General features: G+C 43.3%; 1 protein-coding gene across 1 annotated transcript in view; it reads right to left on the bottom strand.

Annotated features, from left to right (window-relative positions):
* Positions 1-15,750, bottom strand: part of LOC113163979 (NLR family CARD domain-containing protein 3-like) — a 33,230-nt gene extending 17,480 nt beyond the window's left edge. The window contains 8 exon segments of the mRNA XM_033326309.1: positions 1,250-1,423; positions 10,376-12,158; positions 13,351-13,579; positions 13,741-13,819; positions 14,154-14,279; positions 15,065-15,214; positions 15,479-15,598; positions 15,712-15,750. Coding sequence (XP_033182200.1) covers positions 1,250-1,423; positions 10,376-12,158; positions 13,351-13,579; positions 13,741-13,819; positions 14,154-14,279; positions 15,065-15,214; positions 15,479-15,537 — 2,600 coding nt within the window. The 5' untranslated portion in view covers positions 15,538-15,598; positions 15,712-15,750.
* Between the last annotated feature and the right edge of the window lie 331 nt (positions 15,751-16,081).

The raw sequence follows: 16,081 nt of genomic DNA on the forward strand, positions 1-16,081 counted from the left end.
AACCTCTGAGTTATCTTTGATCAGGATATCTCCTTCACTTCATACATCAAAGTAATATCTAGAACTGCCTTTTTTCACCTGAGAAACATTAAAGTTAAAATTAGGAGCATCCTGTCCCAAAGTGATGCTGAAAAACTAGTCCATGCATTTGTTACTTCCAGAGTGGACTATTGTAATTTATTATTAATAGGATGTCCCAATAACTCATTAAAGAGCCTCCAGTTAATCCAAAATGCTGCAGCCAGAGTTCTGACTGGAATTAGCAAGAGACATCATATTTCTCCTACGTTAGCTTCTCTCCATTGGCTCCCTGTTAAATCCAGAATTGAATTTAAAATTCTTCTCCTCACTTATAAATCCCTTAATAATCAGGCTCCATCTTATCTTAAAGACCTCATAGTTCCATATCTTCCAAGCAGAACTCTCCGTTCTCAGACTGCAGTTTTACTTGTGGTTCCCAGAGTTTCCAAATGTAGAATGGGAGGCAGAGCCTTTAGCTATCAAGCCCCTCTCCTGTGGAACCAGCTCCCAGTTCAGGTTCGGGAGGCAGACACCCTCTCTACATTTAAGACTAGACTTAAAACTTTCCTTTTTTATAAAGCTTATAGTTAGAGATGGATCAGGTGACTCTGAACCATCTCTTAGTTATGCTGATATAGGTTAGTCTGCTGGGGGACCTCTACTGATAAACTGAGCTCCTCTCCTCTCTCCTTTCTCCTGTATCAATGCAAATGCCACCATTGCATGTCATTAACCTTGTGTCTTCTCTCTCTTTTAGTTGTGTTTCCTCCTCTCTGTCTCCCTCTCTCTGTACTTTTCTGCAGGTATCCTCGGCCTGGAGCTGTACATCTCCAGAATCCAGTTCATCTGCCCAATGTTCTTGCTACTTGTTGTTGTTGTTTTTATTGCCTGCTGTTCTTCTCTCTCTTCTCTTTCCACTCACCCCAACCGGTCGAGGCAGATGGCCGCCCACTATGAGCCTGGTTCTGCTGGAGGTTTCTTCCTCTAAAGGGAGTTTTTCCTCTCCACTGTTGCCTAAAGCTTGGTCAAATGGGATTTTTGGGTTTTCTGTATAATTTTTTGTATAAAAACAGACTATGGCTTAAGTTTATTTTCTCCATTACTGCAGATTAATGGGACAGAATCCCTCATCACAATAGAAATAGAGTATCCCTTTATTGCAGCCACTTTATTTGCGATTTAGGTACTTATGTAAACATTCCCTTCTTATAAATCAACTTGATCTGACCTGAGAGTTTCCAGTTTACAGTGAGGACTCTTCAGTCCAGCACACAGAACCATCACTCCTGAATCCTGCAGGTCGTTGTTACTCAGGTCCAGTTCTCTCAGTCTAGAGGACTGGGAGCTGAGAACTGAGGACAGAGCTTCACAGCTTCTCTCTGAGAGGTTACAGCCACTCAGTCTGAAGAGGAAATGAAGAAAAACAAGTAATGAGTTTCTTATTATTATTTTATTTTTTTTTTTGCACTGTTTGGCTGAATGTACCTATATGTACACTCTACTCCAAAAGTATTGGAACAGTGAGGCCAGTTTCTTTTTTTATTTAACATTTGGGTTTGACACCAAAAGATAAATATGAGACAAAATAGCAACATTTTCATTTCCAGGTGTTTACATCTGAATCATCTGCACAACTTAGAAGATAGCACATTTTATTTGAAACCACCCATTTTTGTTTAATTTATGTTTCAGATTTGAGACTGTATTAATAGATAAGAGGTGTAACAAATATGAAAACCAGAGAGCTGTGAAAAACGACTGTGAAGCTGAGAGAAGATGGAAAATCAATCAGAGCCATTGCACAAGCATTGGCCATAGCCAGTACAACCATTTATAATGTCCTGAAGAAGAAAGAAGAAATGATGACACATGATGGCAGCAGCAAAGGTCTACTGAAACATTTTGTCTGCAATTAAAAGGCAAAAACTGAATGGGAGATCCTTCATAATGCAGCAAGAAAGTGACCCAAAATGCACTGCTAGGGCTAAGAAGTGGAAGGTTTCAGACTGGCCAAGTCAGTCTGGCCAGTCTGAAACTTGGCCATATAGCATTTTACCTGCTAAAGAGGAGACTGAAGGGAGTAACCACCCAACAACAAACAGCAACTGATAGAGGCTGCAGTGGATGCCTGGAAAACTTAACCACTTTAATACATTTTTAATCTATCTTGTCTTGACCTTACTGCGCTCCCCCCTCCAGTTTTGTTTTGTATTTTGCTTGGTATTGTTTTTTTTTATCTTTTTGGGAGTACATTTGGCATCAGACATGGTTCCATTGTTTAAACTAGAGACCAGCTGTTAGCTCTACGCGGCCCTGCACCTATATACACGGAGAAGCTGGAGATTCCAGCTGAGATACGGAGAGGATGCAGAGCTGGACAAAACCTCAGGAGAGGAATCAGTGAAATATACCGACCATATTAAATGTAAATGTTTTACAGCGACATGACTGAACAAACTGACACTAGACTCTGTGGTTGCCGGAAATGAGGAACGATTCTGCACAAACACAAAGGACATTGAGTTACTCGCTGATGGCATAAGGCCTTATTACATCCCTAGAGAGGTTTCACATGTTGCACTACATGCAATCATGGCACCCGCAGTCTCTCCTCATCAGCGGGAACATTAATCATGTGTCACTCTCTTCCAGTCTTCCTACTTTCACCCAGTATGTGAAGTGCCATAGCAGCGAGAACAAGATGCTGGACATCTATGTTAATGTCAAGGAAGCATACACCTGTGGCCCCCTCCCCCTGCATAGAAGAAGATTGTGAAAGTGTAGACTGAAGAGGCTAGTGAGAGGCTTAGAGATGGTTTCCAGACCACAGACGGGGAGACAATCTCAGCAACTCTCATGGAGACGACATCAATAGCCTGACCCACTGCATCACAGCCTATCTCAACTTCTTAGTGGAGAACACTGTGCCGACCCAGAGGGTGAGGTGTTTCTCCAATAACAATATCAGGACACAGAGAGGAGCAGAGGAAAGTTTAGCATGAACTCAAGTACAAGAGGCCAGAGACGGCTACAGAAGAAGTTGGAGGAGCGACTCAACTGAACGAGGACAATGCACAAGATGTGTGGAGAAGCCTGAAGACCATCTCTTGCCATGGACAGAGTGACTGGAGACGATCAGCTCTTGTCCAGTGAGTTTAATCTGTTTTTCAACACATTGATTCAAGCTCCACTTCTTACACCCTCCCTCCCCCCTCTCCACACAAATCCAGACTGAACATCGGGGTGGATAATGTCTACCTGCTAAACCAGGCGCTGACTCACCCGTGGCTACTGAAACCGCTCGTGTTTTTTTTTTTTTGAGGGAAACTGGAAGGAGCAGGAGTGGATAGACAACTCACTGCATGGACAATGGACTTCTTCTTCTCTTTCGGCTTTTCCCATCAGGGGTCGCCACAGCGAATCATCCTTCTCCACCTAACTCTATCATGGGCATCTTCTACCCTAACACTAGCCAACCTCATGTCCTCTGTTAAGACATCCATATATCTCCTCTTTGGCCGTCCTCTTGTCCTCCTGCCTGGCAGCTCCATCTCCAACATCCTTCTACCAATATATTCACTATCCCTCCTCTGAACATGTCCAAACCATCTCAGTCTGGCCTCTCTGACTTTGTCGCTAACTCAGACAACGTGAGCCGTCCCTCTGATGTACTCGTTCCTTATTCTGTCTAACCTGGTCACTCCTAAGGAGAACCTCAACATCTTCATCTCTGCTACCTCCATCTCAGCCTCTTGTCTCTGTCTCACTGCTACCGTCTCTAACCCATAGAGCAGAGCTGGTCTCACCACTGTCTTGTACACCTTTCCTTTGAGTCTTGCTGACACTCTTTTGTCACACAACACTCCTGACACTTTCCTCCACCCGCTCCAACCTGCCTGCAATTGCCTCTTCACCTCTTTTCCACACTCCCCATCACACTGAACTGTTGAACCCAAGTACTTAAACTCCTGCACCTTCTTCACCTCAGCCCCCTGTAACCTAACGCTTCTACCTTGATCCCTCTCGTTCAGACACATGTATTCTGTCTTACTACGACTGACCTTCATGCCTCTTCTTTCCAGAGCAAACCTCCACCTTTCCAGCTGTTCCTCCACCTGCTCTCTACTCTCACTGCAAATCACAATGTCATCCGCAAACATCATTGTCCAGGGTGATTCCTGTCTGACCTCATCTGTCAGCCTGTCCATCAACATAGCAAACAAGAAGGGACTCAAAGCTGATCCTTGGTGTAGTCCCACCTCCACCTTGAACTCCTCTGTCTGACCTACAGCACATCTCACCACCGTCATACTTCTCTCATACATGTCCTGAACTAGTCTGACGTACTTCTCTGCCACTCCCGACGACCTCATACAGCACCACAGCTCCTCCCTCGGCACCCTGTCATACGCCTTCTCTAAATCTACAAAGGCACAATGCAGCTCCTTCTGACCATCTCTGTACTTTTCCATCAACATTCTCAAAGCAAAAACAGCATCAGTGGTGCTCTTACGGGGCATGAAACCATACTGCTGCTCACAAATCTCCACCTTCTTCCTAAGCCTGGCTTCCACTACTCTTTCCCACAGCTTCATTGTGTGGCTCATCAACTTTATTCCTCTATAGTTGCTGCAGTTCTGCGTGTCACCCTTGTTCTTAAAGATCGGAACCAGAACGCTTCTCCTCCATTCCTCAGGCATCTTCTCACTCTCTAGAATCCTATTGAACAAACTGGTTAGAAACTCCACTGCTGCCTCTCCTAAGCACTTCCACACCTCCACAGGTACGTCATCAGGACCAACAGCCTTTCCACTCTTCATCCTTTTCAGAGCCTTCCTAACCTCATCCTTTCCAATCTCTGCTATTTCCTGCTCCACAACATCCACATCTTCCTCCCTTCTTTCCCTGTCATTTTCCTCGTTCATCAGCTCCTCAAAATACTCCTTCCATCTTTTCTGCACACTCTCCTGGGTTGTTAGCACCTTTCCATCTCTGTCCTTAATCACCCTTACCTGTTGCACATCCTTCCCATCTCTATCTCTCTGTCTGGCTAGCCTGTACAAGTCCTTCTCTCCTTCCTTTGTGTCTAACCTGTCATACAGCTCATCGTAAGCTTTCTGTTTGGCCTTTGCCACCTCCCTCTTCACTCTACGCTGCGCTTCCTTGTACTCCTGTCTACTTTCCTCAGTCCTTTCTACATCCCACTTCCTTCTAGCTAACCTCTTCCTCTGGACACATTCCTGTACTTCCTCATTCCACCACCAAGTGTCTTTACCTTCTTTCCTCTTTCCAGATGACACACCTAGCACCTTCCTACCTGTTTCCCTGATAACTTCTGCTGTGGTTTCCCAGTCATCTGGAAGCTCATCCTGACCACCCAGAACCTGTCTCAACTTCTGTCTGAATTCCTCACAAGTTTCTTCATTCTTTAACTTCCACCACTTAGTCTTCTTTTCTGTCTTCCCTCTCTTCTTCTTCCTGACCTCCAGAGTCATCTTGCACACCACCATGCGGTGCTGTCTGGCTACACTCTCTCCTACCACCACTTTGCAGTCACTAACCTCTCTCAAATGACCTCGTCTACATAGGATGTAGTCCACCTGCGTACTCCACTTCTGTATGTCACTCTATGTTCCTCTCTCTTCTGGAAGTAAGTGTTGACTACAGCCATTTCCATCCTCTTAGCAAAGTCCACCACCATCTGTCCTTCCAGATTCCTTTCCTTTACACCAAACCTGCCCATCACCTCCTCATCACCTCTGTTGCCCTCACCAACATGCCCATTGAAGTCTGCTCCAACAACAACTCTCTCTCCTCTGGGGATACTCTCTATGACCTCATCAAACTCACTCCAGAATCTCTCCTTCTCTTCTAACTCACAGCCAACCTGTGGAGCATACCCACTGACTACATTCACCATCACCCCTTCAATTTCTAGCTTTATGCTCATCACCCTGTCTGAGACTCTTTTCACCTCTAGAACATTGTTCACAAACTCCCCCTTCAAGATCACTCCTACCCCGTTTCTCTTCCTATCCACTCCATGGTAGAACAGTTTGTATCCTCCTCCGATGCTACGTGCCTTGCTGCCCTTCCACCTTGTCTCCTGCACACACAGAACATCTACCTTCCTTCTCTCCATCATGTCTGCCAGCTCTCTGCCTTTCCCTGTCATCGTGCCAACGTTAAGAGTCCCTATTCTCAAACCTATGCTCCTGCCTTTTCCCTTCTTTCTCTGACCACGAACCCTTCTGCCTCCCCTCCTTCTTCGACCAACAGTAGTCAAATTTCCACCGGCACCCTGTAGGTTAACAGCATCGGTGGCGGTCGTTGTTAACCTGGGCCTCGACCGATCCGGTATGAAAGTGTTATTGATGATTCGCATGGTTATTTTGGCAATTTTTACGCCGGATGCCCTTCCTGACGCAACCCTCTCTATTTATCCGGGCTTGGGACCAGCACAGAAGTAACTGGCTTGCAACCCCTGTGGCTAGATTAATGGACTACCTCACCAATAGGCCACAGTATGTTAGGCTACATAACTGTATGTCTGAGGTGTTAGTTTGAAGCACTGGGGTGCCCCAGGGTACAGTGCTCTCACCATTCATCATCACCTGTTACATTTCCCTCCTCCGGCCAGCTGAGGCAGTGTCCCCGGAAGTCTCTGTATTTTTGTTTTTCTGTTTTGTGTTTCACCACACTTCCGGGGACATGTCTCGGCTGGTTTGAGTGGCTACAGGTGTGTATTTTTAGCAGGTGTTTTGTGTTAATCATTAGTGTGTCTTGTATTTAAGTCCATGTCTTTGTGTTTGTCATTTGCTAGTGTGTCAACTGTCACCCTCGTTTGTTCCCTGCTTCCTCCATTCACCTTTTCCCTGACTTCTAGCTTTCATTTCCACTGTTTGTAAGTCTTGTTAGTGTAGTTAGCTTGTTTGTTGTAGTAGCTTTAGCTTTGTAGTCTGTTTCCAGCACTTCGCTGAGTTTTTTGTTTCTCGTTAGTTCCAGCTTCAGCTGAGTAGTTTTTGTTATTTAGTCCTGGCGAGTGCTGCAGTTTGGTTTTGTTTGTTAGTTCCAGCTCTTGGTGTGATTTAGATTTTCCTTTGTATCACATTTATTGTGTTTTCTTTGTTCATTATTTGGTCTAGTTAGATTCTAGTTTGCTTGCCTTTTGCAGTGTTCCTTAGTTTGTTCCTCTTTTGGAGGTTTTTGTTTGTCCCTCTTTTTGTTTCATTATATTATTCCCGTTCTGCATTTTTCTGTAACACATTGGTTAATAAATCTTTTGTGGGAACTCTCACTCTGCATTTGTTGTTGTTCTGTGACTGGGTCTGCTAGTTAGCTTGTTCGTAACATCACCCTCTACACTTCAGACTTAATATACAACAACAGCAGCTGTCATCTCCAGAAGTTCTCTGATGAACTTTTCAGCACTGTAGCCAGGCTGACAAAGAGTCATAGCTCGGTTGAGTCTAGTATTCCGTCAACTCTCAGCAGCAATGACTTCATGAATTTCTTTACAAATAAAATCATAACTATTAGAGAAAAAATTGATCAGATCCTCCCTGCATATAGCATGGATTGTACAACAACTCTAGATCCACGCTCGTACTTAGACTGCTTCCTCCCCGTAGATCATTCTGAATTAATTTCAGTAATTAATTCCTCTAAACCATCAACATGTCTCTTAGATCCCATCCCGACTAGACTCCTCAAAGATGTCTTACCTTTGATCAGCACGTCCATATTAGATCAGATCAATCTGTCTTTACAAATAGGCTACGTACCACAGGCTTTTAAGGTTGCTGTAGTCAAGCCCCTACTCAAAAGCCTACTCTGCACTCAGGGGTCTTAGCGAATTATAGACCAATATCCAATCTGCCCTTTATCTCTAAAATCCTCGAAAAGATAGTTTCTGAGCAATTGTACGACCACCTGTGTAGCAATAACTTGTATGAAGATTTCCAGTCAGGATTTAGAGTACATCATAGTACAGAAACAGCACTGGTAAAGGTTACTAATGATCTTCTATTAGCATCAGACAATGGACTACTCTCTATACTCGTCTTGTTTGATCTTAGTGCTGCAGTCGACACTATAGATCACAACATTTTATTACACAGACTGGAACATGTCATTGGAATCAAAGGAACAGCACTAGAGTGGTTTAAATCGTATCTATCGGATAGATTTCAGTTTGTACACGTTAATGATGAGTCTTCCATGCACAGCAAAGTCAGCTATGGAGTTCCACAGGGATCTGTGTTTGGGCCGATTCTTTTCACTTTATATATGTCCCCTTTAGGCAATATTATTAGGAAACACTCTATAAATTTCCATTGTTATGCAGATGATACCCAGCTATATTTATCTATGAAACCAGGAGAAACTAATCAATTAGTCAAACTTCAAGCTGCTTAAAAGACATAAAGACCTGGATGTCCTCCAATTTCCTTAATCCCTAAATCCAGACAAGACAGAGGTTACACTGTTTGGGCCTAAAAATCTCAGAGACACTATGTCTAAACACATTCTCACCATTGATGACTTAGTTCTGGCCTCAAGTAATACTGTAAGAAATCTCAGAGTTATCTTTGACCAGGATATCTCCTTCACTTCATACATCAAATAAATCTCTAGAACTGCCTTTTTTCACCTGAGAAACATTAAAGTTAAAATTAGGAGCATCCTGTCCCAAAGTGATGCTGAAAAACTAGTCCATGCATTTGTTACTTCCAGACTGGACTATTGCAATTCCTTATTAATGGGATGTCCCAATAACTCATTAAAAAGCCTCCAGTTAATCCAAAATGCTGCAGCCAGAGTTCTGACTGGAATTAGCAAGAGAGATCATATTTCTCCTACGTTAGCTTCTCTCCATTGGCTCCCTGTTAAATCCAGAATTGAATTTAAAATTCTTCTCCTGACTTATAAATCCCTTAATAATCAGGATCCATCTTATCTTAAAGAACTCATAGTTCCATATCTTCCAAGCAGAACTCTCCGTTCTCAGACTGCAGGTTTACTTGTGGTTCCCAGAGTTTCCAAATGTAGAATGGGAGGCAGAGCCTTTAGCTACCAAGCCCCTCTCCTGTGGAACCAGCTCCCAGTTCAGGTTCGGGAGGCAGACACCCTCTCTACATTTAAGACTAGACTTAAAACTTTCCTTTTTTATAAAGCTTATAGTTAGAGATGGATCAGGTGACTCTGAACCATCTCTTAGTTATGCTGATATAGGTTAGTCTGCTGGGGGACCTCTACTGATAAACTGAGCTCCTCTCCTCTCTCCTTTCTCCTGTATCAATGCAAATGCCACCATTGCATGTCATTAACTTTGTGTCTTCTCTCTCTTTTAGTTGTGTTTCCTCCTCTCTGTCTCCCTCTCTCTGTACTTTTCTGCAGGTATCCTCCTCCTTGGAGCTGTACATCTCCAGAATCCAGTTCACCTGCCCAATGTGTCTTGATGCTTGTTGTTGTCTTTATTGCCTGCTGTTCTTTTCTCTCTTCTCTTTCCACTCACCCCAACCGGTCGAGGCAGATGGCCGCCCACTATGAGCCTGGTTCTGCTGGAGGTTTCTTCCTCTAAAGGGAGTTTTTCCTCTCCACTGTTGCCTAAAGCTTGCTCAAATGGGATTGTTGGGTTTTCTCTATAATTTTTTGTATAAATATTTTCTGTAAGGTCTTAAACCTTAAACTGTAAAGTGCCTTGAGATAACTTCTGTTGTAAATTGGCGCTATACAAATAAAACTGAATTGAATTGAATTGAATTGAATTGATGACTCAGCCATTGTTGGCTGTGTGTCTGAGGGGAATGAGCTGGAGTACAGGTCAACCATCATGGACAGTGGAATGGTGTGAGTGCAATTATGTGTGCTTAAATACCAGTAAAATGAAAGAGATGGTGATACACTTCCAGAGAAAACATCAGCTCACACACCGGTGAACATCCGGAGCTCAGACATGGAGATGGTGGACAGCTTTAAGTACCTGGGTGTTCATGTAACTATTAACTGGACTGGTTCCACAACATTAATGCTCTGTACCAGTGTTGCTCCTACGTCTTAACGGACAATACAGTATTTACTTTGCTTTGCTTTCTTGCGCCTTAAATCTCTCTGATCTGCTTAACAAGTGAATTTCTCCACTATGGGATCAATAGGGTCAAATAAAAGGGGCCCTCTTCTGAGTTGTGTATCAGATGCAGATGTAAACACCTGGAAATGAAAGCTAAAATGTTGTCTGTCTTTTGTCTCATAATTATCTTTTGATGTCAAATCCAAATGTTTTCTACAGCAAAAATAAAAGAATTGGCCTCACTGTTCCAATAACTTTGGAAGTGAATGTATTTGTACTTACTCAGCTTTGTTTGATGCTTTGACCACCGGCAGCAGCCTCAGAAGAGCCTCCTCTGAAGCAGAGTATTTCTTCAGGTCAAACATGTCCAGATCTTTTTCTGATGACAGTAAGATGAAGACCAGAGCTGACCACTGAGCAGGAGACAGTTGGTCTGTGGAGAGACTTCGTGATCTCAGGTACTGTTGGATTTCCTCCACTAGAGAACCATCATTCAGTTCATTCAGACAGTGGAACAGGTTGATGCTTTTCTCTGCTGACAGATTCTCACTGATCTTCTTCTTGATGTACTGGACTGTTTCCTGATTGGTCTGTGATCTACTTCCTGTCTGGGTCAGAAGACCTAGTAGGAGAATCTGATTGGTCTGCAGTGAAAGACCAAGGAGGAAGCGGAGGAACAAGTCCAGGTGTCCGTTTGGACTCTGTAAGGCCTTGTTCACAGCACTCTGGTAGAAGTCTGCAGGTTTGCTCTTAAATGTTTTGAGAATTGATTTTGGTTCTGCTACAATACAAACAGAGTTGATGAAGGTCAGATGGACATGAAGAGCAGCCAGAAACTCCTGAACACTCAGATGGACGAAGCAGAACACCTTGTCCTGGTACAGTCCTCTCTCCTCTTTAAAGATCTGTGTGAACACTCCTGAGTACACTGAGGCTGCTCTGATATCGATGCCACACTCTGTCAGGTCGGATTCATAGAAGATCAGGTTTCCTTTCTGCAGCTGCTCAAAAGCCAGTTTTCCCAGAGACTCCATCATCTTCCTGCTCTCTGGACTCCAGTGTGGATCTGTCCCAGCTCCTCCATCATACTTGATGTTCTTCACTTTGGACTGAACCACCAGGAAGTGGATGTACATCTCAGTCAGGGTCTTGGGCAGCTCTCCTCCCTCTCTGGTTTTCAACACATCCTCCAGAACTGTAGCAGTGATCCAGCAGAAGACTGGGATGTGACACATGATGTGGAGGCTTCGTGATGTCTTGATGTGGGAGATGATTCTTCTGGCCTGCTCCTCATCTCTGAACCTCTTCCTGAAGTACTCCTCCTTCTGTGGGTCAGTGAACCCTCTGATCTCTGTCACCATGTCAACACACCCAGGAGGGATCTGATTGGCTGCTGCAGGTCGTGTGGTTATCCAGAGGCGAGCAGAGGGAAGCAGGTTCCCCCTGATCAGGTTTGTCAGCAGCACATCCACTGAGGTGGACTCTGTCACATCAGTCAGGACCTGATTGTTGTGGAAGTCCAGAGGAAGTCGACACTCATCCAGACCGTCCAAGATGAACACAACATGGAACTCTTCAAACCTGCAGATTCCTGCTTTTTTGGTTTCAGTAAAGAAGTGATGAACAAGTTCCACCAAGCTGAACTTTTTCTCTTTCAGCACATTCAGCTCTCTGAAGGTCAATGGAAATGTGAACTGTATGTCCTGGTTGGCTTTGTCTTCAGCCCAGTCCAGAGTGAACTTCTGTGTTAAGACTGTTTTCCCAATGCCAGCCACTCCCTTTGTCATCACTGTTCTGATTGGTTCCTCTCTTCCAGGTACAGGTTTAAAGAGGTCTTCATGTCTGATGGTTGTTTCTGGTCTGTCTGGTTTCCTGGATGCTGTTTCAATCTGTCTGACCTCATGTTCATCATTGACCTCTCCAGTCCCTCCCTCTGTGATGCAGAGCTCTGTGTAGATCTGGTTCAGAAGGGTTGGGTTTCCTGCTTTAGCGATCCCCTCAAACACACACTGGAACTTCTTCTTCAGATTAGATTTAAGTTCATTTTGACACATCACAGGAGATTCTGAGTAACACAAAAAACATGTTGTAAAAAATAAACATACAGATTCATTATCCTACCTGTTTTAGGGAACTGCTTACTGTATTTTCCGTACTCTAAGGCGCACTAAAAAGCCTTTGATTTTCTTAAAAAATAACAGTGCGCCTTAAACGTGGATTAATTTCTGTTGTGCATACTGAACTTGAAGCGAATTTGAATGTTTTAGTATGACTTTGGTAAACCGCAAATCCGAACCACTAGCATTAAGTCTACAGTAATCAGGTGTGTCATGGAATAATACATATGGCGCTTCACCTTAATATTCCAGTTTGTGTGTATAAGGACCCCACTCCCCTAAATGCCGCCTGTCAAGAGACACGCTTACGACGCTGAATTCAAACTTAATGCGATGAGTCACGCAGTACAACTTGGGAATAGAGCAGCTGCGAGAGAATTCAACATTAATGAATCAATGGTACAAAAGTGGAGGAAGCAAGAAGATGATTGATTTAGCAGTATAGGACTGTAATATAAGTGTTCAATTTTGAGTTATTGTTAATAGGCTGACTTTTGATTTAGAGGTATAGGACTCTTGTTTTTTTTACGTGTTAAAGTGTAGTGAAGACGCTCATAAACGTTTGAGCAATGTTGACAGTCATTGCGAACACGTGATGTAAAATAAATTTTGGTTGACTGGCTTATCTGACTGTTTCGTTTTGCTTAAAGCACCTTAAAGTCTGGTGCGTCTATTATGTGGAAAACGTTGGAAAATAGACCACTGATTGACGGTGCGCCTTATAATGCAGTGCGCGTTATAGTCCGGAAAATACGGTACCTTTGTTTGAAAATGTTTATCCTTTATAATTTATCCTTTTTTTTTAATCATTCATGTTAGATTCACTCCACGCCTGCCCACTTTTTTCTAACCCCAGGAAAAACAAAACCACTTCACACATTCACCAGGAATTCCACAATTAACAACCCAAGTTAATGTGGGTAGGGGGATTGTAAGAGGTGTGACTATTACATTTACTCACACACCCTGCAAAGTAAAACTAACTTAGATGATGAAGATGATGCCTGGGACCAACGTTACTCAGACTGAAGAGGCTGAGGAAGACTAACGTTTTGACCTAACATTAAAGATATCCAGTTGCCATCACTCAACTTCCAGATATATTATATTATAAAATCCAGAATAAGGAAATCCTCTTACTGCTCTGCAGACAGTCAGCCAGCTCCTCCTGCTTCATTCTCCTCAGGAAGTTCAGTGTGATCTTCAGAAATGCCTCTCTGCTGCTCCTCCTCTGCTCTTCATTCTCACCATACAACACCTCTTCATCCTCCTTCTGACTCTCTAAGCATTCTGGGTAATCTGGACTCAGAACCTTCTGGATCTTCTTCAGCTCGTTCTTCACAAAAGTGACAATGTTCTCCTCCAGCAGCTGGAACAGAAACTATATGAATGACACAATCCAACTGAACTCATGGAGCCAAACATCAGATCCATGTTGGACAGACTGAAAATCCACTGGTCTAAAAAGTGCAGCATGGAGATTATTATGAACACAACAGATGGAAAAGTAGAAGATGGACATGTACAGACCAGAAATATGGAGTCCAGGTCTGTTGGATGCTGCTGGGCAGACTGACCACTGGGAACCTCTGAGCTCTCCTGGTCCACTCTGTGGAGGAATCATCAAGAATGAGCTCAAAGTATGTCTGTCCACCCAGAGACACACACAAGGTGAAGGTCCATGAAGAGAGATTTGATGTGAACAGGGAATCAGAGACTCCCTGTAGTGATAAAGGTTTATTAGTCTGATTCAACTGATTAGTCTGATCAACAGCTCACTCTGAAGTTCAATCTGTTTGTACCTTTTAGCTCAGTGTTTTACTTTATTAGTCAGTTTGGTTTAGTCTCAACAACTTAAGCAACTTATTTCTTCCACAGTCTTCTAATAACTATGAAATAATTAACTTTTGTCTATAATGCATTAGTCTGTCTTCAGTTCTTACCTTAAAGCAACAGACTGTCTGAATTTAATAGGAAGCCCCATTGACCTGTCACTCTTCATAGACACACAGCTGATATCAATTCCAAGTCCAGGTCCAGCACAGTCTGGTCTCTGCTGCAACTGTGGGCTTCAACACACCACACACTTTGAGTCTTGCTCGCAGACCGTAGATTGAATCAGATGATTCTCCATGATGATATAGGTTTGACTAGTCCTGCTAATCACCAGCTCAGAATCAGAATCAACAGTTCAGTCTGTTTCTAAGTTTCAAGCCACTGTTGTTCTTTAATTTGATTTTGGCTTGCCTCTGTGAGGGTTTCAGTATTTTGGGGACCTGATTTAAATGCCAGACACTAGAAAACAACAATAAACATGATAGGGCACAAAAACAAAGGGACAACACAAAACCAGAAATCCAGCGAAGCACAAAGTAACAACCAACACTGAAGACACAAAACAAATTAGGACAAAAGAAAATCAGTGCAAAGAGTAGACGACAACCACAAAGCAAAAGCACAATGTCTGTGATGCAAAGGGATATAAAATATGAGGCAGGCAGAAACCAAAATGGCAAAGGCAGAAGCAAGGTCTAGGTCTAGGTCTAGGTCTAGGTCAAAGCATAGTCAGGAAGAGGACCGGCCTAAACAGTGATCATCTGGCAGGGGAGTGAAGTCAGGGAGGCCCTTAAATAGAAAGAGCCAGGAGGACCAGGTAAAACTAATCAAGGAGGAAGTTCTAGGGGAGAACAGGTGCAAGTGATCAAGGTGATTAAAGCTGAAGACAGAGGGAACTGAAAGAAACTGGAAGTGGAGCTAAATAAAAGCACGAAACAGGAGCGGCGGCTGGATCATGACAGCCTCATTCTTTTAGTAAACACCACTACTGATGTTAAAATTTGTTTTAAATTCTTACCTTGCATCAGAAGACTGCCTGAATTTAACGGGAAGCCCCATTGATCTGTCACTCCTCATGGACACATGTTCAAGTCCAGTTCCAGGTCCAGCAAACTCAGGTGTCTGTTCCTTCTCTCTGATGAATAATGATGGTGGAGCCATTTGAGCGCTGCACTCGTACATGGAGAAGAGTCATGGACAGTTAGAGATCTTCATCTCACCTCTCAGAAACGACACTGAATCAGATCCTACTGAGAACCAACCACTCATTCTGATGTTCAGTCTGTTTCTATGTTTCAGCTCAGTGTTTAGTTTCAGACTTTATTTTAGATTTGAGCTCTTTTTATTTGTAATTAATATTTACATTTAGTCATTTAGCACATTAATTAACACCAAACGTTACTCGTCAGTAAAGCTTTTATTCTGTTCTCACCTTCCATAAACAGATGATCTGAATTTAACAGGAAGCCCCATTGACCGGTCACTCTTCATAGACACACAACTGGCTCCAGGTCCAGATCCAGCACAGTCTGGTCTCTGCTGCTGTTCTGGTCTTGAACACAACACACACAGAACGTTTAGTGTGAATAATGATGGAGCAGTGATTGTTGGAGCTGACCTCCGACATGGAGAAGAGTCATGGACAGTTAGAGATCCTCATGTCACCTCTGAGTTTTGGTCTGGCTCTCATGGTCCCCACACAGAGTGGTTTTATAATCACACTGATCCATGCTGCTGAATCCACATCAGTTCACATACACGTTCTACCTTCATGTGGAGAAGAAACATAAATCATTGATCAGCAGTAAAAACTGAAATCCTCTTTTTATTTCATCATTTCAGGATCAAACTGAGTAAATGTGAAGCTCAGCAACAGAGAATCTGTCAACACATTGAAGCTGCTGAGAGACTGTGGGACTGTGAACGCTGCTATAAATAGAAAGGAGCAGTGGAGGACGCTCACTGGCTGCTGTCTGAAAGATCAGGAAACTAAATATGCTGCATCACTTATCAGGAAAACACTTTCATACCTGAC

The sequence above is a fragment of the Anabas testudineus genome, chromosome 2 (genome assembly GCF_900324465.2).
Source record: "Anabas testudineus chromosome 2, fAnaTes1.2, whole genome shotgun sequence".
NCBI lineage: Eukaryota > Metazoa > Chordata > Actinopteri > Anabantiformes > Anabantidae > Anabas > Anabas testudineus.